The sequence below is a fragment of the Scardinius erythrophthalmus genome (genome assembly GCF_964197995.2).
Source record: "Scardinius erythrophthalmus genome assembly, chromosome: 25".
Classification (NCBI taxonomy): Eukaryota; Metazoa; Chordata; class Actinopteri; order Cypriniformes; family Leuciscidae; genus Scardinius; species Scardinius erythrophthalmus.
In genome coordinates, this window is record NC_138245.1 from 23,630,702 (window position 1) to 23,648,658 (window position 17,957).

At 36.8% G+C, this 17,957-nt stretch overlaps 2 protein-coding genes across 3 annotated transcripts; one reads left to right on the forward strand and one right to left on the reverse strand.

The window, feature by feature from the left end:
* Nucleotides 1-399: 399 nt before the first annotated feature.
* On the forward strand, nt 400-15,569 carry rnf207a (ring finger protein 207a). Of its 2 annotated transcripts, none has more exons than XM_081357916.1 (11): nt 400-608; nt 1,218-1,408; nt 4,391-4,517; nt 6,042-6,167; nt 6,405-6,451; nt 10,937-11,099; nt 11,931-12,116; nt 12,203-12,254; nt 12,346-12,463; nt 13,621-13,701; nt 13,785-15,569. In XM_081357916.1, the coding sequence occupies exons 2-11, from the start codon at nt 1,218-1,220 to the stop codon at nt 13,933-13,935; spliced, it is 1,242 nt and encodes a 413-aa protein (XP_081214042.1). In that variant the 5' UTR covers nt 400-608; the 3' UTR covers nt 13,936-15,569. The 2 variants fall into 2 exon arrangements, with proteins under 2 accessions (XP_081214042.1, XP_081214043.1); XM_081357917.1 differs by having other exon boundaries at nt 11,000-11,099; nt 13,785-14,377.
* On the reverse strand, nt 15,453-17,730 carry nr0b1 (nuclear receptor subfamily 0, group B, member 1). Its single transcript, XM_081357918.1, has 2 exons — nt 17,073-17,730; nt 15,453-16,427 (listed from the first exon to the last, which is right to left on the reverse strand). The coding sequence occupies exons 1-2, from the start codon at nt 17,623-17,625 to the stop codon at nt 16,186-16,188; spliced, it is 795 nt and encodes a 264-aa protein (XP_081214044.1). The 5' UTR covers nt 17,626-17,730; the 3' UTR covers nt 15,453-16,185.
* Nucleotides 17,731-17,957: the final 227 nt, after the last annotated feature.

Consider the following 17,957-nt stretch of genomic DNA (forward strand, 5'->3'; position numbering starts at 1 on the left):
TTATATGTCATTGAGATTACTAATTCACATGGCTTATTGGAAAGACTTGATATATGAGATATATATTTATATATAGTTTAAATATAATCAGGACATATAAGCTACAGACAATATGAATGTATAGGCTATTAAACTATTTTGATATCCTATTGCACAAATAAAAGTATTATTATTTAATACCCTTGCAGGGTACACAGGCTCTGGTTTCTCATGTTGTCAGACTGCAGTTCAGCTTTACCTTTGGCAACCCCCTTAGTCTCTCCTTTTGCATTCAGTTCCCCTCCCCACCATCATAGTCAGCTGCTTGGCATCAGGCTCCTGTTGAAGAGTCCCAGCATTACTGTCCTTCCAGCTGTAGATAGTGGTCAAGACCATAGTGTTAATCCGCTGGCCCCTCCTGAACCAAGCCAGATTTACTGAGTGAGCAACTGCGTTTTGCTTGTGAAGAGGAAATGAGAACTGTCTTTACATGCACTCAAGCATTCAGGGAGACAGAGATTTGTCTTGTTGGCCACATTATGGAGTTCATAATGCCACCTTTGCAGTATATTTGGAATAACAAATTTGCAAACTAATATGGGACCGCATTGTTGTTTGTTTTTGATCAGGTAAGGCTTTTTTTTTTAATTGCATATAACTGCTTTGCTTCAATAAAAGACAAATTTTGAAGTAAAATCATGAGAAAGATGGATTTACATGAAGAATTTATAGCACTATTTACTGATTGATTGTTTTTTCTATATCACTCACTGTATTTAAAAGTGAATATATTAGCCTATGTTAGAACACTAGTCTATAGATTTGACTGCAGGTTACTGAATTTAATTTGTTAGTTAGTTTTATTAATGTGTTTTTATTTATGACAATTTGCCTTTTGTGTTGTTTTTATTTCCAACCCAACTTGTCAGAGAGAGAACAAGATTCTAATGTTATAATAATTAGTTTGAATAAAAAAGTATTTTAAGAAATGCAGATTACTATTTTATTTTATTTGTTTTAATTGATGTTATTGTAGAGATTCAGAAATGCATATTGCTTACAAAAATCAAACTGGTATTTACATATAATGTCCCACAAAACTAGATTATAGCTATTCTTTAAAAAATTGTTTAACTAATTCCAGATTTTTTTTAAAAAGCAGACACATTGGATATAATTATAGTAATATTCATTTCGAACTATCCCAAATACTTAAAGGTATTCGCTGTTTTTTACAGATGCCAGGAGGAATCATCTTCTCTCACTATGACCAGTGGGATCCAGACTATTACAGGCTCCATCCCCTCGTCTGTCACCTGTGTCATGAGCAATACAGCCAACCGTGTCTTCTGGACTGCTACCACATCTTCTGTGCCAGCTGCCTGCGTGGCAGAGTCGATGACAATCGCCTCAATTGCCCCCTCTGTGGGTAAGCACAAAAATATGGGGAGGTAAAAGAGGTAAAGAAAATACAAAAAGTGTGCAAGAATCATGCCTGACCAATTAATGCGACATATTTGCCTCATGTGGACATTTGTTCTGATATCAAACATTTTAAATAATACTAAAAGTGAAATGTCACCCATAAGTAGACAATGTAGATGCTGAAAAAACTCCAATTGCTTTATTGAGAAAACTTTACCTCAAGGATTGGGGGGTTGGGTGAGGAAATGGAAATCATGACAGAAGCGTTCAATCAGAACCAGCCACAGCAAACTGAAGCCAAGTTACATCTGGGTCTCCACTTATTCTAGTTTTCTTCAAGCTGGAGCTTGTGTTAATTCCAAAATGAATCTTTGCCAAACCTGGATTCCTGTAATCTTTCTTGTACTATACCCACCCACTCATTACACTCTGTATATATAACCGTCAAGTCTTCTGTTTTGAAGTGCTCTCCAAGGTTTTGATGACTAACAAATGTTCTTCTCATTGGTTGATGCTACATTTCATCATTTTCAATTTATCTTTCTTTGGTTCAAAGTTTCTCTTTGTTGATCAATAACAACTTAGTCTTATCATGTGCTGTTGCAATCATTTCTTGGTCTTGAATTAAATTTCATGCAACATGCAACAAAGAAACATCATTCTTCCAGGCCAGTGAGGTCCAGTTAGGAGCAGCACAGGGTTGTTGCTGTTTGGACAGCTGCAGGACGACCCCAGCATTCTGATTTTAGCACCACAACAAGCACTCCACATGATGGGCTCTCCGTGCATTGATCCCACAGCTTATAGCAATTACTCACAATCTGGTGCTGACCTATTTAATCTTGTTTCGAGGTGACTCACAGATCTGCTATTTTTATGCGTTTCTTTACAATGTGCAGGGCAAACCAAAAGAGACCAATAGTGAAAATAATTAGTGATACAAAGTTCTGTCATGAAATTCTAGATGGCACCCTCCACCCTCCCCAGCTCTGCCTGTATAGATCTGTTATGGGTAATCAATGTATGCTATATTGTACAACAGCAGCATGTCTTGCTTGCTCACAGCAGTGTGTCATGTGTGTATTGGCAGTAGCAAGTCCTGTATTATTACTTCATACTTGTACTCTGCAGCAGCAGGAAAGAACAGATCTATTCCGCCAAGACCAAACATATCAACATTGTCACACCCATTACCATGCCAAACACATGATAAAACAGAGTTGTCATGACAGAGATTATATATCAGCCAGGCTCCAAAAAGAGACCTCGAAAGCAAAGTTTAACCTTTAAAATAGCACAATAACGACACTTTAAATAGTTTTCTAATTGAATATATTTTAAAATGTAATTTATTCCTGTGATGACAAAGCTGAATTTTCAGCATTTCATGAATTACTCCAGCCTTCAGTGTCACATGATCCTTCAGAAATCAATCTAATATTCAGATTTTGGTTCTCAAGAAGCATTCTCATTATTATCAGTTCAACTTGTGTAAGCTTCTGTATATCAACATCATATCGGCCATTTGGCATCCTGTCCTGTATGATCAACTTCAGCTAATAAAACTTATTACTTATTGACCTCTAAAAGTGTAAACTGAAGGTATTTTGATTTCTGAATTGTTTCCTAATATAGCAGGTCTCAATGATATGTCCTGATTCAACTACTGTTTTATAAAAAAAAAAAAAAATATATATATATATATATATATATATATATATATATATATATATATATATATATATTGTGTAGCTTGTTGTAACTAGCCATGTTTTGAGCACCAAGTATCTAATGATACAGCAGCAAAGCTTGCTATATTTATCCATTGTTTCCCACTGCAAACTTGCATTTGTGGTGTCTAAGTAGCCTGGCTTTATAAGACCAGTATAGTAGTGCCAACAGTCTGTGGTTCAGTGGGTAAAAGCAAAGCTCATTTCAACAATGCAGTCCATTACCACAGCCAAACATAATGCTGCAGTGTGCTTTCCCAAATTGTAGAACTTTTTCATTGCTTAGATTCTATTATATTGTAGGCTATTTGTTTGCATGTGAGTGTGGCGGTGTAATCTTTCTCAGTTTAGTGTGAGTGTGGGATCTAGCTTTGTCACTTAAGAGTTGCAGATAATGAAGCTTTTGTACTTTGCAGTACCACACACTCCCTCATGCAGTGTAATCTAGGAATTCACCACTTTGATGCTATTACTGGCACAGAAAAGCTGGTTATACTGAAAACAAGATAAATGTGGAGACTGACGGATGTACATATTTGTGTCTGAGAACACATTGAACACATTTGTTATTCCTTTTACCCTTAGAACTTTTAGAATTCTTTAAAAATGTATCACACAGAAAGGTTATGAAGAAACAAGAAGATTAAATATTTTAGGACCATTTCTGGACTATTTTTAGGTCGCTAGTTTAATGTAAGCAAATTTGTGACCATGTTAACTTCTTTCACATTTTCTTGCTTGCACTGACGCACTTTGGATCATTCTCAAAGCATGATCATCAGATTTTACACCAACTTCATGCGTTCATACTGATCAATATCTAAAACATTTATGTCCATTTTTCAGTTCAGTATGATGATAATATTAAATTAGTTATATTATAATATTATGATAATCTTTAATATTAATATTCTGAATTAATTAAATGAGAAATTATCATATTCCATTCATTCCAACATATTTAATGTGTTATAATTCAATGTATTATATTCACAACATCATAATGAGTGGCTATTACATATTACAAAATGTAAATATGTGGGTTAATTTTTTTCCTGCAGGATGATTTCCATCCCCGTACGCATGATTTCGGTGCTTCAACACCCCAAAACACCCCCCAGAAGCACAAATTCCATAGAGAAATTGGTCACCGACAGAGAAAATCGCATTGGCTATTTTTGGGCTACATCTGACTGGCCATTAGTCTACTTTTATTGTACAAACCGGGCAACCCCTGATGTATATGTCTCTTACAGGTACCCCTCAGTCGTGATGGGCACAAATGCACTTCCCCCAGAGGACCGTTTGGTGGGGTTTCTGGTGGATAATTCGACAGACAGTGTAGTACAGTGTGCTAACTGTGATATGGAATGCAAAGCACAGGTACATGAAAAAATATGCATTCATTTATTTTCAGGCATCAGCAGTAACAGCACATCTTTTTGACTGAATGTGCATGTATATATGTGCATAGGATGCTGGAGTGATGTATTACTGTAACACCTGCAGCCAACCACTGTGTGGAGAGTGCTCACACGCAAGCCAGGATGTTTTCCCAGCATGATATTGTGTCCCTGGCCAAACGCACCAAAGAAGGGCACCGCAAGTGCTGTGAGTTTATTCCTCTATATACCATTAACACGTGTAAAGTCAGACTAAATTCTGATGTTTCACATTTCCTTATCAGCGCTCCATGAAGAGCTGTACATCATGTTTTCGACAGAGAAAAATTCCATGCTGTGCATCAAGTGTTTCAGAGACATGCCAAAGTAAGACTGCTGCCATTTGAATTGCAAACGTTTATAAAATGAATCTAACTAATATTATTTAATTTCATGATATAGTGAGAATCGCACCCACTGCATTGACATTGAGACTGCATATGGGCAGGGATGTGAAATACTGGATCAATTCCAGAAACTTCCAAGAATCTTATCATATTTAAAGCATTAACTGAAAATGATAAATGCTTCATATCATCTTATACTACAGAACAGTACAGTGGATGTTACATATTAATAAACGTTCAGTTTGGGGTCAGAACGATTTTTTTACGAACAGTACCCATTCTCACAATTAACTAGTTGCTTATTAGAATGCATATTAGGATATTGGCTGTTTATTAGTAATTATAAAGCACATATTAATGCCTTATTATGCATGACCATATTCTACATCCCTTAATCCAACCCCATACCTAACCTTAACAACTACCTTACTAACTATTAATAAGCAGTCATTTGGAGTTTATTGAGGCAAAAGTCATAGTTAATAGTTAGTTAATAATGAGAATTGTCCCCTAAACTAAAGTGTGAACTTTTTTTCAGAAATTAATACCTTTATTTAACAAGGATGAATTAAATTAATAAGAAGTAACAGTAAAAAAATATGCATAATGTTACAAAAGATTTCTGTTTCAAATAAATGCTGTTCTTTGAACCTTCGATTCATGCTAAAAAATCCTTAAGAAATGTATCATCAACAACAAAAAAACTGTTTTCAACATTGATAATGTTGAATATGTTTCTTGATCACCAAATCAGCATATTAGAATGATTTATGAAGCATCATGTGACACTCAGCTTTGCCATAACAGGAATAAATTATATTTTATATACAATTATTTTAAATTGTAATAATATTTCACTTTATTACTGATTTTACCATATTTTTGATCAAATCATTTCAGCCTTGGTGATCATTAGAGAAACAAGAAAATAAAAATTACCAACCCCAAATTTTTACATTAGTGTATGTGATTATAGGAGAATATAATGTGTTAGATTTAGAATAGAGCTGAAGCTCTTAAGGTGAACAACCAACATCTAGTTCAAAGAGTACAACTGAACCTCATTGCGGAGTACCGACAAGTGGATGCATCTTGTACTGACCTGTTTTCCCCTGAAGGAGGTGAAGGAGCTGCAGATGTCAGTGCGAGAGGCCATCGTATTGCTGAAGGCCATGCTGGGTGAAGTGCGAACAAATGCAGTAGAGGAGGAAAGTGCTATCTGTACTCAGTTCAACAGTATTCAGGTGAGGTAACACACCAGAAGGGGGCACACTGTAACCACAGACCAGAATAATGGGCAGCTTTGTGAGCATCAGAGATGAATTCTTGGACAAAGATCATGACCCAAACCATACAGTTTAAGGATAATGTAATTTGAGTTAAACATGCTAAATATGTGCTCAAAGCATCAATGAAAATTGAATGTGGAGAATACAAAATAGTATTTAGTCCAAAAGTAAAAGCTGTTCTTTTCTTCCCAGGAAAAACTTTTAGAGAGAAAAAAGGACCTCTTAAAAGCTGCGGAAAGGTAAATATTGTCCTAATAGATCACGTAAGTCTAAATTGTCTATCCGTGCCAGTTTATCCACATGGCTTTGGCAGAGCACAGAGTTGTGGTCAATGTTGGAACAGCAGTGGCTTTGGTTTTGCTTCATGAGTCCTGTTATTTGTTATGAGTTTTTTTTTCTCTGTCCCCTTTCCATCATTGCCTGGAAGCTGGCTTGATGTCTTCCAGGAATTAAGCTATTTATGTCAAGCTGCAATCTAGGACTCAGCGTGTGCGTTTGTGTTTTTATATCAGGGACATGCAAGAGCAAACAAAGGAGGAAATGTTAAAATCAGACTGATTTTTGGACATTGGGGGCCCTAACTTGTAACCAGCGCAATTGACTTTGTACACCGACGCATGTATCATTTCTATTTTGCACCCGACGCACAGCAGACTTTTTCCTCCACAGACGCACGTCGATAAATTAGGGAATGAACTTGCGCTCCCCGGGGGCGGTTCAGCGAAAAGAGGAGGCGTGTTCCGGCGCAAACGTTCCCTGGTGCTATTTTGCAGTTCCAGAAAACAATTCCGCCACAGACCAGGAAAAACCTAGTCTAAGTCAGTGGCGCATTATTCAGATGCTATTTTAAGGGCGCATGCTTGGCCATAATGTGCACAACGTGTATACACTTTGCTTCTCTACTCTACACAGATGCAGCAGTTGCCATTTTTGCAAACCATACATAATTACAAGGAAAAATTTTGTCACAAAAAGTTTTGTCACAATTAGTACAATTGTTTTCATTATAATTTATAATATGCACGGATATGCCATTTTTTATGCACTTGGACTGCTCAAATTGTCTGAATTCTGTCTAATGACACAGATCTGTCTACAGACAACAGGAAAGAGACACTAGCATTACGCTGGTGCTTTCTCAGCCGGTTATTAAGCTCCTAAACAGAAAATCATTTATATAACTCACCCTATCAATGCACCAGGTGGCAACTGTCCTGTTATAGCTAGAGTTAGTTTTGTGTCTGTGAGGGGCCAGGAGCTGAGGTGATAACATGAGGCACAGGGAGCCTGACTTCCTGGAAAGCTCTCATTTCGGGAGAAGGGCTCAGAGAGTTATGCCACTGACGGACCACTTCAGAGCCTTATTCATAATATAGAGCTGTATATGAGTACTGTTTCCAGATCAGTTTAGCTCTTTAGATTGCAGTAAGATTAGTGCAGTAGACGTGAACATGTTCTGGTATAAGTGCAAATCTACGTATATGAACAGAGCTTACAAAAGAAAGGGATGTGATCCTAAATTCCTTTTCTCCGAATCCACCTCTGATCTCATTGCATAGAATTTTAGGTTGTGTTCAAGTCCTGTTGCTATGGAGTGAACTATATGGAGTTTTATAAGCACTTTTCTAAGAAACTGGAGGCGCTTGTTGTGGGAATATGCGCTTAGTGTCTTCATATATTCCTGTATATCTGCATAGTGTAGCAGTTATTTTCAGGACTGATAAATGTTAGCTATGCAGTTCTGCCTTTCAAAACTAGTTCTGAGTTTGCTTGGCATGACAAATTGCATATTGTTATTCAGCAGTCCCAAATGTAATTGGACATTAGTATTTGAGTATTTTTATTAGATTATTTTAGATTATTATTTTATTATTTATTAAGAATCAGTGAATAGGTCACATCACCCACCCCTATCCCAACCTGTGCAGCATTGTGAAAGGTTAGCAACACTGATTGATAACATGATTGATAATGTGATCGTTGCAAACCTCTCTGTAAGAACGTTCACACTGTGGCATGTTATTGTTTTATGTTTTTTAATAAAGGGGAAGAAATTGTAGAAAAGCAGGGCAGAAACAAGCTGGCCAACTGAGGTTCTTTTTTATAAAAAAAAAGCGATAGCGGTAAAAAAAGCGGTAGCGGTCGACGCACGTTCACGGAGATGGATGCTGGTGTATGATGTAAGACGTAGCGTAAGAAGCGTTGTGACGTAGAACGAACGTGACAGAGAGCAGAGCAAAACAAAACTCTACGTTCGTTTTACATCACAACGCTTCGTAAGCTACGTCTTACGTCATACGCCAGCATCCATCTCCGTGAACGCGCGTCGACCGCAAAACTCTACGTTCGTTTTACATCACAACGCTTCGTAAGCTACGTCTTACGTCATACGCCAGCATCCATCTCCGTGAACGCGCGTCGACCGCTACCGGAAGCCAGTTATTTTCATTTATAAAGTTTTAAATATGTATATTTTTACGACAAAACCGCACGGATTACCCTCAGAAGGCCTTCGTTTATCCCCCTGGAGCCGGATGGATTACTTTTGTAAAGGATGCATGCACATTTTGGGACTTGAAGGAGGTGGACCCCATTGCTTCACATTATAACCACTGAAAGATCTAAGACATTTTCTAAAATAACTGAAAATGCGTTCGTCTGAAAAAAGATTGACATATGCATCTCGGACAGCTTGAGGGTGAGTAAATCATGGGTTTAATATCATTTTGGGGCGAACTATCCCTTTAAGAAAACAATGAATTTAAAGTTTCTATTTTAATATATTGTAAAATGGATTTTTTTCCTGTGATAGCAAAGTTGAATTTTTAGCACCATTACTCCTTTCTTCAGTGTCACATGATCCTTCAGAAATCATTCTAATATGCTGATTTGAAACATTTCTTATTATTATCAATGTTGAAAACTTAATATTTTTGTGAAAATTGTAAAACATTTTTTAGGATCCTTTGATGAATGGAAAGTTAAAAAAACAGCATTTATTTGAAATAGAAATCGTGTTACAAATGTCTTTACTGTCAATATTAATAAATTGAATGTGTTCTTTTGATATTTTGTTGTAATGCAGTGGCATTCGTACATTTTTCCAATGTGGCTTAAGCATCCAAATATTTACTGGAGCCATTCCACAATATCAGTCCTAATCCCCTAAACCTATTATCATGATTAAAAGTTTCCATATTGAATTCCCATTGTCATGCATGCCACACCATATGCCCTGCACGTTTTCATAAAAGACCCGGCATTACAGCCTCAATGCATCTACGCGGAATACCCATGGTGATAAGAGATCAGAATGTACAACTATTCCACCACAGCAACCTCCATCTCTCCATAGAGAGTTCAATGACGTAAGTCCCTGTGACAACTTTCCACATCAATCATCCCTACCGTTTTCAGGTCTGTGAAGCCCTTCACCAAACAAACGTCCTCCCCCATCTGCCCCCATAACAACAGACAGTACAGTACAGGCGTCAGGCTTCTCTCACTATTTTTAACAGAATTTCAGAGAAGTGTTTCGGATTCTGCTCGTTGCACAGAGTTCACACAAAGTGCTTTGTTCCAAAGCTGCTGATGTCACCGTTGGTGCCAGGATCTTAAATTGGTAAAAGTAAAGGGGGTGGGACGCTTGTCACTTAGGCTCGGAGAACATACATTGTCCAGACTCACTCGAGGGACTTGTAACGCCACAGTATAGGGAAGAGAGATTAGAGGAGCTTTGAAACTAAGGTAACTGTCTTTATTCTTGTTGTTTTCTTAGGAACATCATGAGCTTTCAATAGGGCTTTTCATTCTTGATCTTTTAATTCTTGTTCCTGAACCTCAGGAATTTCCGGCTGAGGTTTGTGGACTGAGGTGGGAATGCTGCATTTCTGTGCATCAGTGACCATCAGTGGTCATCAAGCTCTGAAAATGGATAAGCACCAGAATCTGAGTTTAATTTTAGCCAAAATAGGTCTGAATGTCAATGTTTTGATGGTTGTTACATAATATATTAATGTTCTACTTCAGCCATAGAGAATTGCTTAGGTCGTTGCTTAGGTCAGTGCCGTTATTGTTAACATAAACTTTAACTATAAAAAATTGTTTTCGTCAACTGAAATAAAGCTGAAATAAAATGACTAAAATTAAATACAAATTATAAACTACATAAATCACAGTGTTAAATAACATAAAAATAACATTAAATAAATAACATTAGTGAATTAAGAATGAACAATACTTACAGCATATATACATCTAAATTATTGTTAATTTCAACATTTACTAATACATTATTAAAATCAAAAGTTGTGTTTGTTAACATTAATTAGAACTTACATGAATGAACATCTGTATTTTTATTATAATATTAACAAAGATTAATAAATACTGTAATACAAATGACAAAAGCATTTTAAAAGCATAAAAATATGAATAAATGACAACACTGCTTTAGATGTGTATTCATTAAATAAATAGGATTGTTTATCCTATAAGGTTTTAGCAAAAAAAAAAAATTTTTTGTTTTGTTTGTAACAAAATTTGTACCTTTTTTTGTATTTGCATGTGCATCTTTAAGGATTTTCCCATTGGCTTAAAGTCTGTTCTATGTCAGTAGCTGCCAGGTTAAAATCTTTGCGAGAGCAATCTTTGCCTTTAAAAAACAATTCTGACTACAGGTGAAAAATAAGAATGAATTGAGGATCTCTCATTTCCTTTCACAGGCTGTCTGCTCTGTCTATGTCTTGCCCGTCCCCATCTCTCAGTGAAATGCCTTTTGGCCGCAGGCCCATCTTTCACAGATACGTTTGTACCAAGGTGCTGCTGGCCGAGGGCAGAGAGTCACCCTTTACTGAGCACTGCCGCAACTTTGAGAAGAGCTACAGGGTGAGAATTAGTCTTCTTTGATACGTAGTCTACCCCTAAACATGGACAGAATTAAACTTCTATTTGCTATTAAAAAAAACAAAAAAAGATATGTCAGCCTCATCATTCTGTTTTAAATGGAAATACCTCATGGGAATCCCTAAAAGGTTCTATATATGATTGCCTGACAGAACCCTTTAAGGCAGTGGTTCTTAACCAGGGTGCCAGGGTCCACTGGGGGCCTTGCAAACTTCAAAGGGGGCCTCAAGATGATGTCATGATTTAAAATAAGACAAAACAAGCATTAAAGAGAGAGTTCACCTAAAAAATTAAAAAAGTACCTCAAGTTGTTCTAAACCTGTATTTTTTTCTGTTGAACAAAAAAGAAGATATTTTGAGGAATGTTGGTAACCAACATGGTTGGTTCCCATTGCCTTCCATAGTATTTTTTTTTTTTCATACAATGGTAGTCAGTGGGGACCAGCAACACTTTGGTTACCAACATTCTTCAAAATATCTTCTTTTGCGTTCAACAGAACAAAGAAACTCGCAGGTTTAAAACAACATGAGGGTGAGTAAATGATGACAGAATTTTCCTTTTTGGGTAAACCACCGCTTTAAGGATCTATATAGAATATAAGAGTGTAAAGACACTTCAAAGTATATTGTATACATTAAATAATCTCTTCTGTACTGTATTATTTCGCAATTTTTGAATGCTGAAACCAAGAGAATCAAATGCCTTTTCATTCCATTCATGTACTCTAAAACATACTTTTCTTGTTTTTGGGGTAAATAAAAAAAATTACTTTTATTTGTATTGTATTATTTGATCAATATTTCATGCCCCAGGTTCTTCAGACAGAAGTCCAGAGGCTGAAGGATGAGGTTCAGGAGATGCACAGAGACCTGACAAAACATCACTCTCTCATCAACACGGACACCATGGACAAGATTCTGGAAAGGTCTCTAAGCATCGATGAACAGATCGCGTCTCAGTACTCTGCCGTGCAGACCCAGAGGGCCGTATTTCAGGAGGTGAGGCTAAATTATAATTCCTGCTAAAACATATTCTTTTTCAAAACACAGCAGTGCACCTAAGCATATTTTGGTTGTGTTTGTAGATATGGGATGTGACCTTTCAAAGAGTAACCAATGAGCAAGAGATCTATGAAGGTGAGGAAAAATAACAAATTGTCTGTGATGCCTCAGGGTTCATTTTAAGTTAAACTATTAATTTGTGAACTAATTAATTTACTAATTACAGCACAGCTTCATGACCTTCTGCAGCTGAAGCAAGAAAATTCCTACTTGACAACCATTACACGACAAATTGGACCCTACATCTTATCCATAGCAAAAGTGAAAGAGCGCCTGGAACCCAGGTTGTTTTAATTTTTAAATATTCATGTTATATATATATTACTTCTGCTTTCCATTTGCTTAATATGGGTAGTTCAGTCAGGACCACTTTGAGAATGAAATTTATTGACAATCTTTGGATTTGGATACTAGACAACTTGAGATACATCCTTGAGACACAAATCTCCCAAGCCTTGTGTTTCAAATGTGTTTCACAAGCTCCCAAATGTTTCTCAGCATATGTTTACAGAAGGAGATACAATGACTACGTACATAGAGATTCTATACAGAATCCACTGCTTTATTATGAAGATGCTAGGAGGTGAAGGGGTGGAGGTGGGTGTAAAGTAGGTGGAGTAACAAATCAGCTGAGCGTCAGCTGATATTGTTTAGCGACCAGTGGTCTGCCTGAACTACGCTTGAATTCCATTCGATCACTCAAGCTCTATGCAAAGGGATAGTTCACCCAAAAATAAAAATTCTTTCATTAATTACTCGTCTTCATGTCTTTCCAAACCGGCAAGACTTTCGTTCATCTTCGGAACACAAATGAAGATCTTTTTGATGAAATCTGAGAGCTTTCTGTCTCTAGACATCTACCAACTACCAATTTGACGCTTCAAAAAGTTCATAAAGAGATCGTAAAACTAGTCCATATGAATTAAACGGTTTAGTCCAAATTTTCTGAAGAGACTCGATTGCTTTATTTGATGAACAGATTGAATTTAAGCTTTTATTCATTACTCATTATTCATACAGGTTCATTCCTGTGTGTTACGCAGTACATTTAGGCTGCCACGAGAACCAATGAGGTTTGTTGTCGTGCGTCAAGAAGGTTCAATTGAGCTTCCATTTATGTTCACTGATCAATGTTTATATGTAACAAAAGCCTAAATTTAATCTGTTCATAATAAAGCACTCAATTTATAGTTTTACGATCTCTTTATGAAGTTTTTGAAGAGTCAAAGTTGTAGTTATGTCACTGTCTATGGAAGGATAGAAAGCTCTCAGATTTCAACAAAAAGATCTTCATTTGTGTTCCGAAGATAAATGAAACGAAAGTCTTGGAACAAGGATTAGAACGACATTTGAGTGAGTAATTACTGACAGAATTTTCATTTTTGGGTGAACTATCCCTTTAAATATTTTAGTCATTAAATAGTAGTTGATGTATTTACAGGTTTCAAAAGCCTGAGGATGATCGCATAGACACCATAGTTAAAATCTGTGAGGACAATGCAATGAATACTGAACAATGCAGGTGATGTATTTGATGTTACTGTTTAACAGCTCAAAGTGCAAATGTTAAAATTAATAACAATAACATGTCATTTCTTCCACCAGCTGCAATGAGAAGAGTTGCTCAGGAGTTTATGACAGGGTCTCTCTTATCCTGCCGCCTGGTGAGACACTACTAAAGAGCAGTGACTTCTGTTGGCAAGGAAAGCCGATAAATATTTCAGAAACGTCTTGCTGCAAAGAGCTGCCACTATAGAGCTTCATGTATGGATGATGGTGAACACTGACCGCAAATGTGGCATGTGCTTTCAAGCATGTGCTAGATGTCAACACATGAACATGGGGCTTACCAATAACTTCAAAATAATAAGGGCATGAATGGAATATATGTTTTGGAATAATGTTTTAAGTGTGTCAAATCAAATGGACTTTAGCTATAAACCGATTGCATCGGATGGTGCAAAAATGTTTTACAGACTGGTTTGTGACTTGGTATTTTGCATTTAATTCCAAAGTTCAAAAGGACAGCATTTATTTGAAATACAAATGTTTTGTCTTTACTGTCACTTTCGATTAACTTAATGCATCCTTGCTCAATGAAAGTATTAATTCACCTCAAACTTTTGAATGATAGTGTATGTGCAAATGTGATTGTAGGAATATAATATACTGACTAATAACAAGCTTTCTTTTATCTATCTCACTTGTCCCTACCTTTTTGTACAAGGACCATTCAATGCATCCTCTTAGATTTCTTTTTATGTTTTTCTGCATGAATAGAACAGCGCTGACTAATACCAGACTAAGAATGTGGTATAAATGAAACTACGGAGCCACAACACAATACACAAAGTGAATACTTCTGACACAGAGTGCTAAGCTATACAGATACAGAGAAAGAAATGGGGTCACAGCGACCTTCAAGTGCACGCCGTGGAGGTTCAGAATCATGAAAAATACATTTGGTGACCGAAAATTGAGGAGGGGGATGAATGAACGAGAGTTCAGGACTCTTTTCACAACAGTCATAGGCCTATATCATCTTTCCTTACCGACCTAAGGTCTTCATAAATACACACAAAGCGCCTAGTTATTCTTCCTCATTATGTTTACCGTTTCACTGTGGTTGAAGAGGTTATGCTTACCTGGTAGGCACCTTGTGGTTTTCCTATGTCTGGCTCTGTTAGTTTTGATCATCCAAATGATTCTCTAATGAGTATCTTTCTTTAACGGAATACTGTAAAACACGCTTAAATATAGCCTAACTGTAGGCCTAGTGTAATAGTTAGCCTATTGCAAAAACTGCAACTGCAAAATAAATATTTTTGAAAATCCCACATAGGCTACGTCAACGAAATCAAGAGGATGTTACTTTAAAACATAGCCTACTACTACATAAAGGGCATACTGAATCAATACAGTAACTTACATTTTAAAAACATATAAATTGCCTTCGTCTATTTTTGTTCCACCAATGACAATAGTTTCCAAGTCAAGGCAGGATTAACTGTCTGAGCAAAACAGCTCGTGAATGAATCAGCGTAGCGTAATTGAAAGAATCATTTGAGTGAATCGTTCAGTGATGTCCCGTATTTCACTTGTTTCATTCCTGAACGAATTGGTGTTTTTGAACGACTCACTCATAAAGACAGTCCATTGTCGCCACCTACTGACGTGTCTATGTAGCCTGCAGCGGTTAGGTAAACAATATTGCTACATTGAGGTAAGAAACAATGTCATCAACAATGATTTCCTGATTATTATTTTTATTTTCATAACTGTTTTGTATTTGTGCTTAGGTCTGTCATCTCGTTGACATGTTTGTCGAAATGTAACTGTTACTGTAATGCAAAAAAAAAAAAAAACTATATCTGTCCATTATGTTGTGGGAAATGTGGAGTGTAACCATGTACCATTATGTCAATGCATAACAAAAATGTACAATACTTTATAATATTCAAATACAGTTTAAACTTTATAATAACTTTCATTAACAATACTAACCAAAATTATTACATTATGTAATGCAAAACAGATCATTAGTTCATATATATATATATTCAAATTGATAGTCATGAAACAGTGAGAAACACTATTTTTAGATGTAATATATTATTTTTGCATCAAATATAATTACATTTTAAAATATATATTAAATGCCATGCATATATAAACGAATGCTTGTTAATGATCTCCTAATGAAAGTTAATATAAAGTGTCAACCAGAATAAGGCGGCACAACATCACATAATAGCAAGTAAACAAAAACATAAAAACAAACAATCAGAACAAAGTTATAAAGCTCTTTCCCCAAATGGGAAAAACGTTGTCATCAACTTTGGATTCAGCGATGAGTTCAACTCAGAAGGCAAAAAGAGAGCTCTCATATATTGTACAAAAATAGCATGTGTAAAAAGGAATCAGTCATTTTCAATATCTGTCCGTCCACTGCCGACTGCCATTCTTTTCAACTTTGATAATTCAGTCCTGGTTTTTGAATTAGAGTTTATTTTCCATAAAACATCTCCAGAAGAAGTTCTTCCATGTTGACTGCTCCAATGACCGGTTTGAAGAAGAGACCCGCCACCACGTTGGCGTTGATGGATCTCAGCATGGAGAGAGCGAGGAAGAGTTTGGCGAATCTTGCACTGTCCCCGCGGTGAATCATTTTGACATATTCATTAAGTGCCTGGTTCGCCTCGCTCTGCAGGGCCTGGATGTAATGTTGACATTGCAGCCCTACAACATCTGAGAACAAGAGATGGAAAGAGACTTGTTATATCCTGTACCAGAAACACCTTAATAACATTCATTTACCCTCACTAAACAGATACCTTTTGATTACCTGTATATTTGACTATAACTTTCTCTTTTTCTGAAACTTTGAGTCATCTATTGTCATATATTCATATTTGAATATGATTTGAACTACTGACCCAAGTCCCGGAAAGTAAAAAAAAAAAAAAAAAAAAAGTTAAATATAGGAATGCTAGTAGAATTTGTATCATAATTTGGAATCTTATAGGGATCAAAATTGACAATTAGATACTTTGACAAAGAAAATTATTTATAGTTTGATAGTTTTATTAGTTTAATATAATAATGACAATAATTAATAATAGAAGTGTGCTCTTATTATTAATGGATTTTAATAATACAAAAAACAAAGCACTGATTTTTAATATTAATATTTTTCTACTTTTGTCTATTATTAGCCTAGTTTTAAACTATGAACTGTCTTAATTCATGTATTTGTTATTTTTATTATTATTTTAATATTACTGTCTATCAGTATTATTAGGAATATTAATAATTACAGTGTGACTCATATTAAAACCAGGCAGTTAGGAAGTGTGTGTCCTAATTCAGGTGTGACAGTGCAGCATGTCTCACCTGGGTTGAACAGAATAGCCCCTTTCAAGTATGCGTACTCCTTAGTGCTTATGTCCAGTCCCCAGCATTTCCTCAGAAACATTTTAATACCCTGAACGTCGGTCAACGCCACTCCACTGTTATTACTCTGGTTGTCCTGCTTGTCCTGTCCGCTCGTTAAAATCCGCTGCAACATGCTGGGCTCCTGCGTCTCCGAAGTCTCGAAGTCGATCCTGTCCTGCGCCATGCCGAGCACCAGCAGCGGCGCCCAGCTGCTCCGCACCAGCGTGTGCTGGTCATCCACCGGCAGCTCTCGGAAACACGGGACGTTCTTCACGAACTTCAGGGTCTTGACCAGGACCGCGGAGGCGGCTTTGCATGTGGTTTGAGGGGAACGGAGAGACACCTTCCTCTTGGATCCGCACGCACACGCGCGCATGGACACGGCGAGTCTCGGTGCCCTCGGCTGGTTCCCAAGTTGCGCAGACTGAGTGTCGTTCTTTAAAATGCTGTACAAGATGCTGTTCTGTCGTCTTTCACTGCTGCAGTGGCAGCTGCTGTCGAAGTAAGCCATCCTCCTGGTGCTGCGGGAACTCTTATGTTTCCTTGCTGAAACTATGAGGAGCTTTACGCTTGGAGATGTCCATGCACAGTTGAGGTCTCTGTGTTACCATCCACCCAAATGCAAAATAGTTTAGAGTTTTTAAAGAGCACTGGACGCCTCCCACTGTCTCTCTCTGATGCGCACATAGGGGGCGCTATAGTCCCTATATATCTTGTATGATGTGTGGTTTTTTCTTATCAGGTATTGCCTAATGTACATTATGGACACCAAATGTCCTCACATGAACAGTAAAACTAATTGTGTGTGTGTGTGTGTGTGTGTGTGTGTGTGTGTGTGTGTGT